General features: G+C 41.6%; 2 protein-coding genes and 1 long non-coding RNA gene across 3 annotated transcripts in view; all 3 read right to left on the bottom strand.

The window, feature by feature from the left end:
- Window positions 1-635: 635 nt before the first annotated feature.
- Window positions 636-3,710, bottom strand: LOC101752689 (wall-associated receptor kinase 5). The gene is made up of 3 exons (XM_004963989.2): window positions 2,683-3,710; window positions 1,978-2,091; window positions 636-1,799 (listed from the first exon to the last, which is right to left on the bottom strand). Exons 1-3 carry the CDS (start codon window positions 3,593-3,595, stop codon window positions 709-711), a joined length of 2,118 nt encoding a protein of 705 aa, XP_004964046.1. The 5' UTR covers window positions 3,596-3,710; the 3' UTR covers window positions 636-708.
- A 3,093-nt stretch (window positions 3,711-6,803) lies between these two features.
- Window positions 6,804-17,410, bottom strand: part of LOC106804096 (GDSL esterase/lipase At5g33370) — a 27,780-nt gene continuing 17,173 nt past the window's right edge. Inside the window, exons 2-6 of the mRNA XM_014804906.2 lie at window positions 9,638-9,773; window positions 9,417-9,547; window positions 7,838-8,077; window positions 7,486-7,738; window positions 6,804-7,158 (exon numbers count right to left, since the gene is read on the bottom strand). Coding sequence (XP_014660392.2) covers window positions 6,923-7,158; window positions 7,486-7,738; window positions 7,838-8,077; window positions 9,417-9,547; window positions 9,638-9,773 — 996 coding nt within the window. The 3' untranslated portion in view covers window positions 6,804-6,922. The remainder of the gene's footprint in view (window positions 7,159-7,485; window positions 7,739-7,837; window positions 8,078-9,416; window positions 9,548-9,637; window positions 9,774-17,410) is intronic.
- On the bottom strand, window positions 14,506-15,187 carry LOC111256794. The gene is made up of 2 exons (XR_002677034.1): window positions 15,105-15,187; window positions 14,506-14,676 (listed from the first exon to the last, which is right to left on the bottom strand). It is a non-coding gene; the product is annotated as an uncharacterized LOC111256794 (long non-coding RNA).

The following is a 17,410-nucleotide window of genomic DNA, read 5'->3' as shown; positions in this document are numbered from 1 at the left end:
GACATGTATGTAGGTCAGTACGTGGTTATTCAGAAATTTATCTACATACTAAATGAAATAAAATGCACTTACTTTCCCTATACAGGACGTTGTCACCGACAGTACCAACTAATAATGTATCATTGGTCCCTAGATATTGTTGTTCGTTAAACATGTGCTCCATGTGTCTCAAAATAAGTGTACTTTCTTGTTTTGTTCTAAGGGAAACTGTCTTATGTTTGACTAGGTTTAATAACTCCGTGTCAATATATTCTTTTACCTCAAAAAAATATATTCTTTGATATAATTTTTGTGCAAGTGAAGAAGCACAGTGGCAACAAGAGAGCATATTGCAATTTCTGGAAAGGTGACGACCGACATCTGTTATTTTTCAAAAGTTGGGCCATTGGGTGGGTTATCCGACTCCGAGTTATAGTTGCCTCTCCGTACCCTTCCCTAAATCCTACTATGCAAAAGATGTTTTTTCTCCACAACTCATCTATACTTGTGGTTAAATAGATCCTAATTGTACTCAGAAGATATGGCTGCAAACAATTGAAATGTGCACTATTGTACTCCATATATGAAGTCTTTTTGCAGATTGATACTGGAAAATTAGGAAAATTGTGTTGCATAATAAGTCATCTACCAGAATATTCGAGGTTAATCTTCAGTCTAGATCTCCACATTCTGTTAATCAACTACAATATACATATGGTTGGATATGATTTACTTATAATTTGCAAGAAAAGAAGAGTCATCTATATCACCTAAACATGCATGGTGACACAGCTTCCTTATCCTGTCAAGCTCTTCCGCGACCTCGCACATGGAGGGCCTCTTCTCACTAGACATCTCCAAGCACCGCTTAGAAAGCATTGCAACCATCTTCGGAACTTCACCCACCACTTCACCCTTGATCCGCGTGTCCAACAGCTCATTAAGTCTGCCGTCCCTCATAGCTGCAAGGAAGTGGGCAACAAGGCTCCTTTCCTCCTCAGGAGTTGTCAGGGCCAGTGCCTTCCTTCGTGTGAGCAGCTCAAGGAGGACGACACCAAAGCTGTACACGTCACTCTTGTCTGTCAACCGACACGTCTGCAAATACTCAGGATCGAGGTATCCACATGTTCCTTGAACCAACGTTACAAGATGTGCCTCGTCTGTCGGTGCCAATGCCGATGCCCCAAAGTCCGATACCTTTGTGGTGTAGTTCTCATCAAGAAGTATGTTGGGTGACTTCACATCCCCGTGGATGATCGGTGGTGATGCCATGGAATGTAGGTATGCAAGTGCCTCTGCCGCCTCATGTGCGATCTTCAGCCGTACAATGAATGATGGGGTGGCATCACCATGGATGAGCTGGTACAGGGTGCCATTGGGGATGAACTGGTACACCAACATCGGCACTTCCACCTCAAGGCAGCACCCGTAGAGCTTAACAATGTTCCTGTGATTGACCTGGGATAGGATGAGCATTTCCTTTCCAAACTCTCGCTGTTGTCGCTCGTCGTAGACGAGCTTGTTGCACCGCTTGATTGCCACGACCCTCCCGTCTCTGAGAGTGCCCTTGTATACCGTTCCATTGCCACCCTTTCCAAGCACATGTCGCTCGTCAAACATGTTGGTCGCTTCCTCCATCTCCTCCTTGGTGAACAGCGAGAAGGAGAGCCGCCCCTGTTTTGACTTCATCTCCTCAAAGAGGAGTAGGCCACCATGCTGTTTGAAGTGCCGCTTCTTGACGGCGGCTAGCCTCTTCTTCTCTTTGGTCGCATAGGCGCAGGACAAGGCAATGGCTACCACTACTACACCAATGCTAACACCTGAGTATAGAACCAATCACAAAACTTTATGTGTAGTTGGGACATTGAGCACCAGCAATTTTATTGCATTGCTATATTTTGTTTGTATCAGAGCATAAGTTAGGAATTTTGTTGCACTAACTATATTTAGGAGAGGAGAGATTACATGAAAGTAAAGGCATATAACGACTGCTCTTACCAACTGCGACTTGCCATCTGAGCTCGGAACATTTGAAGCTTCCCGGGGTGTTGATACAAATACTATGGGAAGAGCACGGGTACTTCACTGCCTTGTCCTTGCACTCATTTATATCTGGCAAAAGGCAAAACCAAAAGAAATTATTTCATTTCCTATGGAAAATTTCATTCCCAAAAGTTAGACATGCTTTACAGAGGAACATCATTAATTATAATTTGATAACCCTACTTACAACTAACTTGAGATCATCAATTTGATTTTTTGGCCTGAGAACAATTACATGCTATTTGCAATTTTTATTTGAAAACAATATGATGGTTGCTTGACCATGAAGACACACTGGGACCCTTACATCCTAACCAATGGAAAAGAAATCCGTTGGGGCATATAAAATTAGAAAAAGAAGGTACCATCATTGGGTGTTAGAGTTACTTCAACCAAAACTGCAGTCACATATTAATATGTTTTACTGAATTATCTAAATAAAATTCGATTAAGACATAAATTGGGGAATAAAATTATCTAGCCATCTATCAATCCCTTTAATTTTCTTTTATAGTTTTAGGGTATTAGCTACTGAATTAGCATCGTTTTGCTAAAACTTTGAGCAGTTTAAGAAACTGAATATTAGGAAAAAAAACAAATATAATGAAAGCTGGTATTGAAGTAGATGAACTCAGCAAGTAAAGAAGGAAGGAAATTGACCTTGGCAGCCATCCACAAGGTAAGGGTTTCCTTGGTATCCTTTGGAGCAGCTGCACAGGTATCCTGGGCCGTTGTTGGAGTCGAGGCACTCGCTGTTTGCGCTGACGCAGGCATACGCCGTCGTGTTCCTCTGCGCCTTTTTGCACGTCCGGTTGCCCACCGCCCAGTCCAGCACCACCGGCGGAGCCTGCCGGCCGGCGGGGTCCTCGAGGTCGCGGGTTGTGACGTACGCCGACCGGAACTCGAACGCCGCCGCCTCGGCCAGCACGACGTAGCTGCACGGGCTGAAGCCGGCGACGGCGGAGGTGTCGTTCTTGTAGTCGTCGAAGAAGCCGACCTCGAACGACCTGATCCCCGGCGGGATCGGCGCCTGGCAGCAGCCGCTCGTGCCGTCGCAGGAGCCGTTGGCCTTCCCCAGCGACGACGACGGCGCGCGGCCGGAGCACACGGCGCGGCACCCCAGCACGTACCGGTTCTCCACGGCGCCGTCGCGCGAGTCCATGTACGCGAACGCGTTGCACCCGAGGACGGTGAGCCGATTGTCGGCGCCGGAGATGCGGAACGCCGACGAGTCGTAGGACCAGGTGACGGGGTTGGCCATGGACCGCGACGCTGCGTCGTAGCACCACGACCCCACGGGGCTGCGGATCCGCAGCTTCCCGCGGTGCGCGTCGATGCCGAGCACCTCGAACCCGTCGACGGTGGCGGTGCCGTTGCCGCTGCAGGTGACCTCGAAGGCCCGGTCGCCGTCCTCCCCCGTGTCGAGGTAGCAGCCGCAGCCGATGCCGAACGGGTACGGGATGTCCACGTCGCCACACCGGCGCTGGCACGTCGCCGCCGCGGCCGCCGGCGGATGCGCCGACGACACCACCAGCGCGGTGATGACCAGTGGAAGCAACACCTGCAGCTGCATTTGTTCTTCTATTCTAGTGATGCCTTTGCTGGAGGCAAATGAACTATAATATGAGGTAACATATTTATAGAGAGATGTTGTGAAAGATTGGAAGAGACACACCTCGATGCTAAATTGACCCATGTTTAAATTCCTCTGGGAATTGATTAATCGACTGGGTATTTTGGTCAGGTTCATGAATATCTTTTTAAGATAATCAACTAAACATGTGCTAAGTGAGGACGTAGCGCGTTCAATATGTAAATCAAACTCATGATTGAATCCACTGAAGCCTTGGAAAAGTTACACATAATGTTCATACTTCTTTCGACTCTTTTTAGCTAAAGCTACAAACTTTCTTGATTAAGGGAGAACTAAAGCAACATTAGCCAGTAAGGTTCCTTCAAATGAATCATTATTAGACAGCAAGCTATGGACCGACCATGGCTGATGAAACATTGTTTATTTTAAAGAAAATCTTTGTTTGGGGTCAATAAGATCAAGGTTGCTGTGTAGAACAGTAGAAGTTGCAAACAATTATGGTTACTGTTTTTTTCATTCTCGTTATGCGTGACTAGTTCTGGTGTAATTCTGACCAAATGTTAGAATCTGATACCCCTCGTTATACGCGGCAGTCCCCGGATCTTGAAAGTATATTGTGAGTACGACACAAGCTTGCACCGTATCAAGAACAATGTAGATGAATCTCGTAGAAAACCCTAGATGACGGCGTTGAGGCAACCACGACAAGAGAATAGGATTTTGGCGAAGCTGACTGCAAATTCTTTAAGCACAACTCCAAAAGAGTACGAGTGATTGTCGCTCCTTCACAACCCTACTTGACCCTGACTCTCTGATTCTTGCCCTATACAAGAATCTAGTGCTATAGAACTGTCTAGCCTGTCTCTCTTGAGCGCTCCTAATTGTTTCTCACAAGCCTTGGACGAGACCTTAGTGTTTGCCTTTAGCTTGATTGATTACTAGAGGTTCCACCCCCTTGTTTATATAGTCCCCTCCAAGACCTTCATACATGCAAGTAGGAGTCCTACACTAGTAGGATTCAACGCTCAAGTCCTAGTAGAAATAAAAGTCCTAATAGCATACACCTATAGAGTCCTAATCCAAGTAGGATTTGAGTCACCGTACAACACCAAAGATAATCTCCTTTATAGAGAAATTGTGGCAACTTGAAAATAATTTATGTTTTATATTTGCCACTGTGATAGATCAGGTGGAGAATTGTCCAAATAGGAATATATCCCATTTCTCTGGGATTTGGCTTTAGGGATATCGAAAAATCAAAGATTGCATTGTGTCGGGGTTTTCAATTCTTTGTTGGTCAGTATAGTTGTAGAAATGATTTGCTTTTGAAAAGCAAAGGATAACATTTTTCACAATATATATTATTTTTTGGCTACAAGGTTGGGCACAACATATAAGAGAGGACCAAAAAGAGACAATCAAATTAAATCTTGTCACTCATCAAAGGTCATTGCAACAGAGCCCTTTGCTAAGCATAATTGGATATTTAAGAAAAGATTATGTGTTTCTTGTAAGTTTTTTGGAAATTCATATGGCTTGTTTTCTTTCATACATTTTTATTTTTACTGCTGCAGTTGCCAACAACTTGATGCTGCAACTATATAATGATGTAATAATGTATTGGTCAGACCCTTTCCATAATTTTGTAAATAGATTAAGTCTTAGTGGACATAAAGTGAAGTTCATTCTATTTCTGTTAATCCAATGTGGATGTATATTTTAGGTGGCTAAACGTACGACATAGATCCTTGGAAGATACACCTTTGATTTTCCTAAATTTTATATATATCACGAAGAGGTAACTGCAACACACGTTCAGATTCATAACTGAACGCGAAGCTAAAGCGAGCTAGGCAGTACCTGATTCCATCAACATAACAGAAAAAATAATACAGTTCACCATCCAAACACATAGCATCATTGTTGGCGCTCGTTTTGGATTGTTGCCTATAATCTGATTATTTCATTGAGTGGCTTGGCATTTTGCTTGCAATTGGAAATTAGCTAGTCCAATAAAAGAATTTTATGCAATCATATTTATTTGTAGATTAATTATTTTTTTCAAGAAAAGAGAACAGAAGAGAATTGGCTCAAAGTTGTCGCATTTGTTGGACAAAGTGATGGAGCACTTAAATGATAATGTGACTCAATCCAATGGAAATCCCTATTGATTCAATTTATCATATCCAAGAATTTATTCCATTAGAACTTATCTATAGTCCTATTTGTGATGAGAAATATTGTAACAATTTTTTTTCATATTTGAGATTGGATTTTCCACTATTAGGAGGATTCCAAGGAGTAGTAGAGGAAGTAGAGGCACTTTATGGAGCTCTCTTCGTCTTCCTTCTCCTTCTTCTTCTTCCTCTTCTTCCTCCTCCTCCTCCTCTTCCTTCCTTCCTCCTCTTCCTCTTCTCCCTCTTCTTCTTTACCCTGAACCCCCCCTCTACATTTGCCCCTATTGATGGACTATGTGTCTCTCATAGGTGGCCTATGTCACGTGCACCTTGTTCTAGTACCTGTGACCCACACAGAGGCTTGAGTCCACCATGCAGTCCACCTCCCCCATTGACCTTGCGTCTGCAACATCATCATCTCTTGACCTCACGCGGTCATTGTCGTACAACCAATCCAACCACCGATTAGCAGCAATAGGAGATTTTCTCTTTGCAAAGATCTACGTATTCTTCCATTGATATATTTTTTTAAAAATATATTTTATTTTTCAAATAGGTCTCTTCGTTTGCAAAAATAGTTTGAAGGGATCCAATATGTCGCTTAATCGAATATAAAATCCGTCATGCGATGACATAAAACATTCAATTGGCTTACATGAACAAATTATCCTTGTTTTCAAAATCATTTATATCAAATTAGTCTACAGTTGAATGAGGACTAATAGTCTTTTGGGTAGGGCGCGTACGGACTACACTCAGCTCTTCTCTTTTTTACTAAATTGCACACTGATAGTTTAATAGTTGATTGTTAGCTTTAGAAAGACATATTATAGTATCCTAATTCCTACATTTTGATTCATTATCTGCAAAGAGGATCAGCACTATCATTGAGAATTTAAAATAGCTGGTCCTTGCAAGTCCTTCTTGTATAGTTGTATGTAAATATTAATGAAGTTTTAAAAGAAGTCTCAAATTAGTAATAGTAGTAAGATTGTTTTCGGAGAGAGCGACACGGATAAATAGACTAGTTGTTTGCACTTTGTCGGGTTTAGCATTTGTCATATATATCCTCTAATAACTATTCACCATATATACTTTTCCATTATATATATTTAAGAAAAACAACCCATCACATGGAGGAATAAGGAGCCATAAGCAACTGGTCAAGGTTGATGGGCTCCGCATCTCTCATTGTCCCATGGAAGAAGGCGAGGACAGCCCAACGGTAGGCAGCCTGTGTCCCATGCACCTTGTCCCAAAAAAGGTACTTGCCACGGTCTGTGCAGAGGCTTGTGCCCATAGTGCAATCCACCTCACCGTTGAACTTGCCGCTGCCACAGCAACCTCTCTTCACCTCACGCAGTCCTGCATAGGATGGATCCCATCAACGCTTAGCAAAACTGATTTTTTTTCGGAGATCCGTTTATGTTTGTGTGGTTATATAAATTTCTTGCAAAATTGTTTCACTTAAAGTATGGTCTCTTGATTTACAATGAAAAAAATATGTGAATTTTTTTAAAAAAAAGTCAATAGAAAAAACTACTTATCATTGTGCTTCAACACATTTTCACTTATCATTTATATTTTTCTAAAAAAACAATGTTATCAAAAGCTGGCCTCCTAATAAGTTGCAAATGTCATTAAAAGAACAACATGAGCGTGTATTTCTCGTTATCTTTTGTTTACGCTTACCAGCCAAAGTTGGGTTAGCGATCATGTCGGAGAACACGTTGTAAAGGCTGGCAATGGAGTACTTCATCCCCGGCATGGAGGCAGCGACGGCTTTCGCCATCTCCGCCCGGAGGAGGGAGTTGAACAACTCCGACAGATAGTTTCCGACGTCGTTGCACTCTCCGTTGGCCGTGATGGCTCGCTGGGACGGCAGGCATCCAACCGGCAGTATGTCCAGCAGGACCAACCTCCGTGCTCCTAGCCTGTACAATTCCTGCATTAGCACACATGTGTAGCCTGTAGGTACTTAAATCTCAGAAAATACCAGCCATCTGATCACTAATTGGTGAGAGACGTGTGCACAGATACGTACATTGATGTAGCTGAGGTAATCGGTGACCATGCCGGCGATGAACTCCGGCGCCTGGCTCATAGGAACGCCGCCGCCATGGCCGAAGGCGGCGAAGTCATTGCCGCCGGTGCTGATGAGGAAGAGGGACCGGGCCAGCAGGCTGTCCAGCCTCTCACGGCCCACCAGGCCGGCCCGGATGATTGTCGCCTTCGTCTTCGCGAACAGCTGGACCTGTTCGCACAGAGTGATAGTCCCGTTACCCTGCATCCATGTACATTTTTTCAGATAATGTAATATAGATATATAGTTGAAGCATATTTTACTTGAAAAATACTTCACTTTCTACGTGCTACTCTTTAGGCCTCGTTTGGATACACAATGCTAAACTTTAGCACGGTGCTAAACTTTAGCACCCTCAAATGGAGTGCAAAAGTTTAAGCACTTGGAGTTGTTTGGATACAGTGCTAAAGTTTAGCACCTTGGGTGAGAAATGACTACATTGCGCTCATTTATGACTGGCTTGGGGAAAAGTGGAGAGGAGAGAGAGGGGGCAACTAGGGAAAAAGTGAGCTTGGGGACCACTTTTAGCACGCATAGCACCTTTTAGCACCCCTTGGGTGTGCTAAAGAAAACAAGGGTGCTAAACTTTAGCACTCACCTTTTAGCACCCCTGTTTGGGAGTTCAAGTGCTAAAAGTGTGCTAAAAATGAGGTGCTAAAGTTTAGCACCCCTTCCAAACACCCCCTTAATACTCTTTCCGTCTTAAAATATAACTACATTTAGATTTGTTCAAAGTTGAACCTTTTCAGTTTTAACTACAAATAGCAAAGTAAACAATAAGACTAGTGATAGAAATAAGGTATATTAGATTTATTGTGAAACTAACTATTATAACATGTAACATTTTTCTATTTTAAATAAATTGTTTTTGGAGATATTGTTGATCAATATTAAAAAAGTTTGACTTAAAAAAATCGAAGGGTCTGATTGGTTTCCTACCATCGGCAGCCTCGCTCGTACCAGCTAGGGTTTTAAATTTCGTTTTCGGCATTTTTTCGGTCCCCATCGAAATTCGTGAAATTTCGGGCGAAATTTAAGTTAAAAAGATAGATTTTTCGGTGAGCAGAGCAATATTTTGAATGAACGGTAATTTCGGTCATCACCGAAAAGACTGAAATTTCACGAATTTTTTCCCGAGGTGCAGTGCTCATTTGTTTTGTTCGTGTTACTACATAGCCAGGCTGACAGGAGAAATTGATTGGTGGTGCTCCACTGGTGCGCCCTGCCGATTTCACCTATCCACACGCTGGCCCAAGCACTGTGCATCGCTCCAGCCAGGCTCTGGAGAAACGAGGAAATTATCCATATCTCAGCAGCCAGGCTGAGGGGACGCTATTGCACCTGACGAGCTAGGCTGAACAGCTGCTACAAACAACTGAACATGGCTATCTGGCGAGCCTAGCCGAAATACTGGGAACAAATCAGCTTCTAAACGTAGCTGTATTTTAGAATGGATGGAGTATTTTCTGGTATTTTAACCGCAGTAGCTCATTGAACAAATGTCAAAAATTCAATGGCACGGGTGGTTTGGTTTGCTTACGGTGGCGTTGAGGATGCCGGAGCCGCCGGAAGCGAAGTTGGTGCCGACTCGGCCTCGGAGGAGGTGGAAGCTTGACAATGGCATCAGCGAGAGGTATGCCGGTGGGCTCTTCTTGAACCCCACATGTTGTGCTGCACGTATACGTGTACGTACATGAGTATAAATACATGTGCTGCAGAGTCAGTGAGGCAGCTGAAATCCTAGCTCGGAGAGTACTTTACCGATGATGTCGGCGAGGTTGTAGCCGTTGGTGAAGCGGCCGGTCCGCCGGAGGACGGTGCGCGGGAGGTCGACGCCGTTCGGGGGCACGGCCCTGGGCGCCGGCGGCGGCAGGAAGTCGTTGTTGCCGGCGTCCACCAGCGAGCCGCCGAACACGTACACCGCCGGGACCGCGTGCCGCCGGGCTATGCTCCGGCCGGCGCTGATGATGAGCTCGGGCTCACCGGCAGCCGCCGACGAGCAGAGCGCCGCGGCGGCTAGTACCACCAGGAGCGCGCGGGCGACGGCCGTCGCCGACGACGACTCTACTGCAGCTGGGGTGGCCATGAACAGTGGGTTTAATCATTGAACTGAGGCTTGCAGTTGTGTCAGCAGCAGCAGACGTACAGTGTGTGTCGTGGGCTGCGGTGCACCGCAAGTGATTGGGGGTGCACGGGGATATAAAGCTTCCATTTTCCAACGTGGAACACGCAGGAACTGTACAACCATTACTCTCAAGTCTCGACTCATTAGCAATCGACAAGAGGTACCGAGTTACCAACTTCAATAGCCACTAGTCAGACAATAGGACAGTAGGAAAGGTTGACATGGAAACGGTGCCCCTTAAAGAGGAAGGTACACATGACAATGAAGCACATTGTAAACATGCAGTAAATTTGATAAGGCAGAGAGCCTACAATCATGAACAATGCATCGAACCAAAACACTGTACAAAAAGAAGCTCGAACAGGCATTTCGGGTAAATCCTTTGATTTCATCTCTTACTCGAGGAAAAGTGACATTTACCGCATAATCTGTGAACGAGGTTAGGCGGCAGCGCAGACTAAGAGGCTGTTTGTCAGGACTTCTTCCATAATTGCTTTACTAGTGAAGGCAAAATAATGGCTTCATCTGGCTTCTAGTTCATTTTAGCCTCGGCTTCCAAAACAACATTAGGCTATAGTGTCTCGTTTTGCGCAAAACAGGTGAAGCCGAAGCTAAAATAAGCTCTCCTAAATAGGGTCTAACTGTGTTACAAAATTAAGGCAATGGCTGATCATTACATAATACAAACATTATGTAAAGACTGTTATGTGTTTTACCTAAAAGGTATGGTGATCTCTCTCCTCCAAATTAACTGGCACATCGTGATGAACTAGCCACATATTCAGATATTCTAAAATACAAACAAACAAAAATAACTTCACATATATAATGTTGCTTTCATTACTAATCCATCGACCTGTGTTTCCGCATAGGCTAGTATTTTTTAAGAGATATAAGTATTAAAAACTCATGAAAAAATTAGAACCCTAAATATTTGTTACACTACATTCTTTTATTTATTAGATATTCTAACACAATAATATTCAGTGTAGTAGACATTAGTTAGCAATTAATCTATATACGTTTTCATCCACATTTATTTTTTTAATTTTGCATCACACTTCTATACACGTTTTGTTCAAAATTTTAGTATGAGCTATGTGTTTAACATGGAAATTGGTATCCTCGTTGCCTCTTCCACACATGTATACATGGTCTACGTAATGATGCATACATCATGCATATATACCTTAAGTTAGTATACTTTTTTAGAACCATATATTGGTGTATATTGGATTAATTTTTTTTAATGATAGATATAGGTAACGTGGTTGCAGATTTAGGGTTTACTGCTTTAAGTTATTTTTTAAGAATAACAAATGTGGTTAAAGTAGATACAAATTTAGATGTTACTTTAGGTTATTTTTCATAACGGTATAGGTGAATAAATTAGACACACATTTAGGTGTTATTTAGGACAATTTTAATAATGACAGTGGTTGTAGTTTTTTAAAAAATAATAACCTAATGGCTATTATTATCAATGATGATTAGAATATACTAGAATAATAGCTAGCTAGATGTTTCTACTCTACGTTTAGTTTATCTGTTCTGAGAAGAGAATAGTTCGCTAAGATCTATGCATCTACTACATTATCATGAATAACAAATTTAATTATTCAATATTGTAAGATACATTTTTAACATCCTGAAAAATTCTAAACCATTGGAGCAAAAGGTATTAAAAAATTTACTGATTTGGACGTACTAATCTTAGAACTAGTATGACCACGGTATGATTATTTGTCCTCCAAAACTGTCATACTGTGGGCATTATTAGATGAACTAATGTTAGGAACTTCTTTCCACAGTGTGAATACACCTGCGTTTTATGGGTTGACCTTTTTGTTTCCTTGAATGGGCAATGTGGAGGATTTGAGAATTCAAAAGCAACCAAGACCAAGGTGCAAACATGGAGTTATTTTTCTTTGTTTCTCATATTTTTTTGATAATTTTTTGGACAGAACACCCTTTAATACCATGTGACTCAGGGGCGGAGCTAGGCACGTTTGTCGGGGTCAAGCTGACCCCGATGATTTTCTGCAAATTCAGTCAGTATTATCGTTTCAAACTGTTTAACAAAGGTGATGACCCTGGCCTGGAATGGTCTTTCACCCCGGTGGCATTCTAGGCTGGCTTCGCCCCATTGTGACTACGGATCATTCATCTCCTCGGCTGCTCGGTGCTGTCTATCTAAGCCCTTGCCCCTGGCAACTTCGTTGCCACAATGCTTCCATGCATGCCCGTAGCCAAGCTGCAGATGAGATCTTGGTTGATCTGACCGATCTATAAGGTCGCAGCATGGTTCGGGGAATCACCTCGTGCTTTTTGCTCCTGGAAGCACTAGTTATTGGAGACGTTCCTTGGTAATGATTTTGGTGATGCTCATGGCTACAATCGAGCCTTCGCATGCATGGCCTCCATGCAAGATCATATTGACGGAGGCCCCTCCAATGCCAAATAAGGCCACCGTGCATTGCATGGTATGCATCGAGTTGTTACGATTTTGCACTATCCTCGAGTACCCAATGCCATGAGAGCAAATGGCAAAGCGCTATTCCTCGCAAAAAAAAATGGCAAAGCGCTATCCGGATAATAAATTCACATCTTGGCAGTTAATTAGATGATTTTTGTTGCATAGGTGGGTAATTTAGATGACAACTAAGGGGTTACTTTTGTTAATGACTAGGATCGTGCCCGTGCGTTGCTACGGGCAAAACAAATATCGTCTATAAGAATCAAACATTATCGTGTGAAATAATTACTTCAAAATACCCGCAATGTGAAACAAAAAATGACTTTGTGGTGAGTAATAACATAAGCATAAGAACGCTTGTATGCTCTTTATCTCAACTTGCAAAAGAATAACCATGTAACTAATTCCCAAACATAGATGAGGACTCGAAGGAATTCATCAGCTCCAGGGGGATTATCATTCGATATAATAGCTAGAAGCATTCAGCAGTAAGTTATTGTTGACTTTACAGCAGTTTAGGATGCAAGAAAGCTTATCCCTTGAAGCCTTAAACATGTTTATCTTCTGCTGCACGAGCTGTACCACAAAAACAAGAAAATAAATGAACAAAAAGGAAAGGAAAGTAAGAAATATTAATGAATTACACTGATATGAAGAATGAACAGCTGTCATAAGGTCTATTTAAACAAATGGCTTAGCCAGTAGGCAGCAGAATACATTTGTTGGCTCTAATTTGAAGATTGGTAGACTTGCTGACAATGAATCACACAAGTTCATGCTCATTTAAAAAAAGGGTCATCAACTACTCCTTGAGAGGGTGTCTGAAAGCAACAGGGAATTGAATGGCAGAAATGTTACAGTGGCCATGTAACAGAAGTGGTGCAAGACATCCAGCGATATAAAAAATCACAATAACAAGACAATTTAAGTTTCATACCAGCTAAGAAGTTTCATTCCGATACTCTGGTTTTATAACCAAGTTTTTGGGCCTTATAAACTGCTGTAGCAAAGACATTTTCTCAAAAAGCTCTTCATCACTCTTCACATCTTCAGGGACCAAAGCAAATACCCGATTATATAGCTTTGTCATAACATATTTCTCAAGTCCGTAAAAGTATAGAGCAAACAATTTCAAATGTTTTTATATTCTACAAAGGGCAAAGATTCGAGCACATACAACTGTACAAGGAAAATAAGTATATAGCAAAATAAAACTATAAAGTTAGTCAGTGAATTTTAGCATAGTGAATAAAAAAAATTCAGTGCAAGATGCATAAAATGCCATTTGCTTGTATGAATATAACGACAGCGTGATAGTAGAGTATGTTAATACTTGGCGGTATTAAATGATCATAAGCAGTATTTAATCAGTAAGCAGCAATAATATGATGTTTGCAAATAAAAGAGAACCCATAACTTACATCCAACAACAATCCTGCCTTTTAGTCCCAATAAAACATAAACAATAGTTGCACATCCACCCAGTGTTGCCTTTGAATCATAGAAAAAAAATAAGGATCAGTTGCAGATTAAGATAATGATAGTTCTGTTCTTAGGCCCAAGATTCAGGTAATATAACAAAAATACTTACTCTTCTAGAACTTTTTCCTTGCAAGATTGATATGTACAGAAAAAACCAACCCCCAAAATGGAGGTGTAGAGGTAAGGGAAGGCGGAGAAGCCGGCCGAGAGCCAGTCTTGGCCTCGGGGATCTCTTGGCCCTCCAAGAGCTTTGCAATGGCGGCGAGCTTGTCAAGGGAGCACGGCGTAAGCGCCGCTCACCTACGATAACACCATGTGCGCGAGCACGGTCACGCCATGCGGAGTGCATGAGGTCCAGGTCCACCTCGCCTGCACCTTTAGGAAAATCAATAGGAATGAAACAATGGTAGTCAGAGGACTGGTTTTGGAACCTGTAGGAACAAAACAAAATGGGACTTGAGTTTGTGATGCAAATGCAACATGATCAGAAAAAAATGAAGCAAAGGACAAGATTAATTACAATGGCATTGATCTATTCCCTCGATCTCCAGAAAGTCACAATTTTCAATTAGGCACGGGATTTGTAGCAGATGTTCTGGGCAGATTGCTATATATATTAAGGTTGAAAGAAAATGGTAAGCATATAAGGAATTAAAGAGATGACATCCTCCTCCTGCTGTTGCTGGTAATGGAGCCATCTCCGATCACCAGAGCTGCCTGAAATGCACAATCATCAAATAAGCCAAAATTATATATTAGTTTAAGTAGATCAATGTAACTGAAAAATTGAACTATTACACTGCCACCTCTGACCTAAAACTCTTGGGGGGAAACATATTAATTTCCTGTCTTCTAATCTTTGCTTGAAAATTTAACTTTATTTATCAGTAGAAGAATAAAAAACACAATATGACATATAGAAAAAATATGAGGTTAAAATATAATTAAGAAATTTAGGTGTCATTAAAGCCAAAAGTACCTGCTAAATCTTGATTACATCTCATGCCACCTTAAATAACAAACACATTCTAAGCATGCTACCTCTCACACCACCTAAAATATGCACATGCTCCTGTGGCAATCTAATGAGTCAAAAGAAATTGTAATCAATCTTTTCACCATTATAACTCTACCCATCTTCTTACAAATTATTCGGCCGCTCGCATTCCGCTCCTTTGGCCGCGGAGGTCACGCCGATCTTCTCTGCCACATGGCCCAAGCAGTAGCATAGCCTCTGAGTTGCCCCCACCAGCAGTGACGGCACAGTGCTTCATGAGGACCATAGTGCAATATTAAAAGGATGCTAACAGAGTTAGAATTCTTACCAACTTATCAATTTCTTCAAACGAATTTGCTTGGTGCATTTTTCCTATCACATAGACTTTTAAATCATTCTTCTTATCTCCATGAGCAGCCCTAGCTTCCCTTTTTTCTCGTCGTGCTGTCTCGAGCTTTTCTCTGTACCGATCACATACAACCAAGATAGGAAGAAAAGAAAAGAAAAGAACCTGGTAGTACTTGAGCATCTGTGGTCGTTTCTTCTTGTATGTTGGGGTGATGAGGTCACGCTTGATATCAAATAGTAAAGGATCGAGATGTATAGCTTTTATCAACTCAAAGCCTTTCAGCTGGCAAGGCCAAGATTACACAGAAATTGTTTAAATTACTATTTGCATAGTAGGAATCGAGATGCATCAAGCAATAGTGTAATTCGGGTACTTTACCTTCTTTTCCTTCCCGATCTTTGTGAGTTCTGCGAGAATATGGTCTTTGGCTCTTGGATTTTTGCATAGTTCAGCAAAACTTCCGGTACTACCGTTTTGTTCAGCCCAATGCTCAAGCACTTGTTGGTTCGAATTGATAACGGCAACAAGAAAAGATTCAAAACTATTCCCGTATACCCATATCTGAAATAGATTAATAGAATCATAAAAAAGTGGGGCATATGGTAAAATGGATACAAGAAATATAGAAGAATAAATTACTCCTTGGATGTCTAGCAAAATGACATGGGAGACAGGCACACAAGAGAATTATTTTCCCTCTTCACAATTTTAGAACTCCACATTTGACATGGATGCCACAACAAACTACTGTTGTAGGACTGTATTTCAGTATAATTTCTTTTTTAGATACACATTATAGAACAATAACCAGAAAAAGCAAATATTTATAATGACCAGAAACTTATTTAAAATTATTATGTGCATCAGCAATTATTTGCCTAATAATGAGCTTAGTTCCAACCAAACAGCGCCGTTTAGTAGTTTCCCAACAAGTCCTAATCCGATAACCTTGACAAATATTTCAGCAAGTGCCAAAAACATCGAGAGCAAATCAAGATGTAAACTTCATCTCTTCATCATGTAAGAGAAAAAAAAATAAGGCGGTGACTTTTAAGAGATTAAGGGAGTAAGTTATTCACCGAATCTATCTCTTGCAGAACACCGTACACATTCTCTAGATTTTCCACAGCAACGTACTCTCCCTGAGAAAGCTTGAATATATTCTTCTTTCTATCAATGACTTCCAAGGACCCATCTGGTTGCCACTCACCAATGTCCTAAAGTTTTTGATATCCAGCTGCGTAAGAATGTTAACTGACACATCATGTTGAATTTATGGAAATAACTAACCTGTGTGAAACCATCCATCAATCATGACTTCCTGTGTAAGGTCCTCTCTTTTGTAGTATCCAGAGAACAGAACACTTCCCCTTATGCATATCTCTCCACGTGGAATGCTGGACAGAGCATCATAACCCATCTCTGGAACTGACTCGAGGCGCACATCTATATGTTGGATAGGTGGACCAACAGTCCCAAGCATGGAGTATTCATTTGGTATTGAAACTATAGAGCCCACACAAGTTTCCGTCAGTCCTAAACATCAAAACGTGCGCAGTATTATCTGAAAGCATCAATTGGTACTTTGCAAAAATTGACATGTTTTGTGTAAATAACTTATCTAAACAAGTCCTCATTTTACATAACATGCATGTTCAAGTGTTTCGAGAGATATTCAATTACATAAAAGTTGTACCCATACCATTGATCCTTCTGCCACCTAGGGATGCAAAATTCCTAATGTTGAGTCATGTTTTGTACAATATGCAAAGGTATGGAAGAGCTTACCTGTAACTGACCACCCTGCCCCTTTACCATGTCAATCATTTTGATGTAAGAACCTTCCCCCACTGGCTCATAGACCTACAAAAGGAATGCTACTTCATTTAAGACCAAATAGTTCATAGAACTCAAGAATTCTACTTAGGCAGCACTTCAACAGAGCATAAATGGTTGAAACCTTCTCATAATTTATCAAGCGTTCCTTGAAGTCCTGCAGTCCAGCTTCATAATCTGGCCTGCAAAATTTTAACAGTATTCAGGTTGAAATTCCATCCTAAATTGTCGGGGTGTTAGGGTTGAGTTTGTGTGAGTCTGGGTGTATG

This window comes from Setaria italica, chromosome III (genome assembly GCF_000263155.2).
Source record: "Setaria italica strain Yugu1 chromosome III, Setaria_italica_v2.0, whole genome shotgun sequence".
In the NCBI taxonomy this organism is placed as follows: domain Eukaryota; kingdom Viridiplantae; phylum Streptophyta; class Magnoliopsida; order Poales; family Poaceae; genus Setaria; species Setaria italica.
The sequence above is the reverse complement of the archived record's forward strand: the minus strand, read 5'-3'. Positions and strand labels throughout refer to the sequence as shown.

What these genes read in the sequence shown, in the direction of transcription:
- LOC101752689 (XM_004963989.2), bottom strand. Translation starts at nt 3,595, where the DNA reads ATGCAGCTGCAGGTGTTGCTTCCACTGGTCATCACCGCGCTGGTGGTG. An exon ending in CCTTGTGGATGGCTGCCAAG is followed by an intron (nt 2,092 to 2,682) that starts GTCAATTTCCTT and finishes GCCTTTTGCCAG; the next exon opens with ATATAAATGAGTGCAAGGAC. An exon ending in CAGATGGCAAGTCGCAGTTG is followed by an intron (nt 1,800 to 1,977) that starts GTAAGAGCAGTC and finishes TTCTATACTCAG; the next exon opens with GTGTTAGCATTGGTGTAGTA.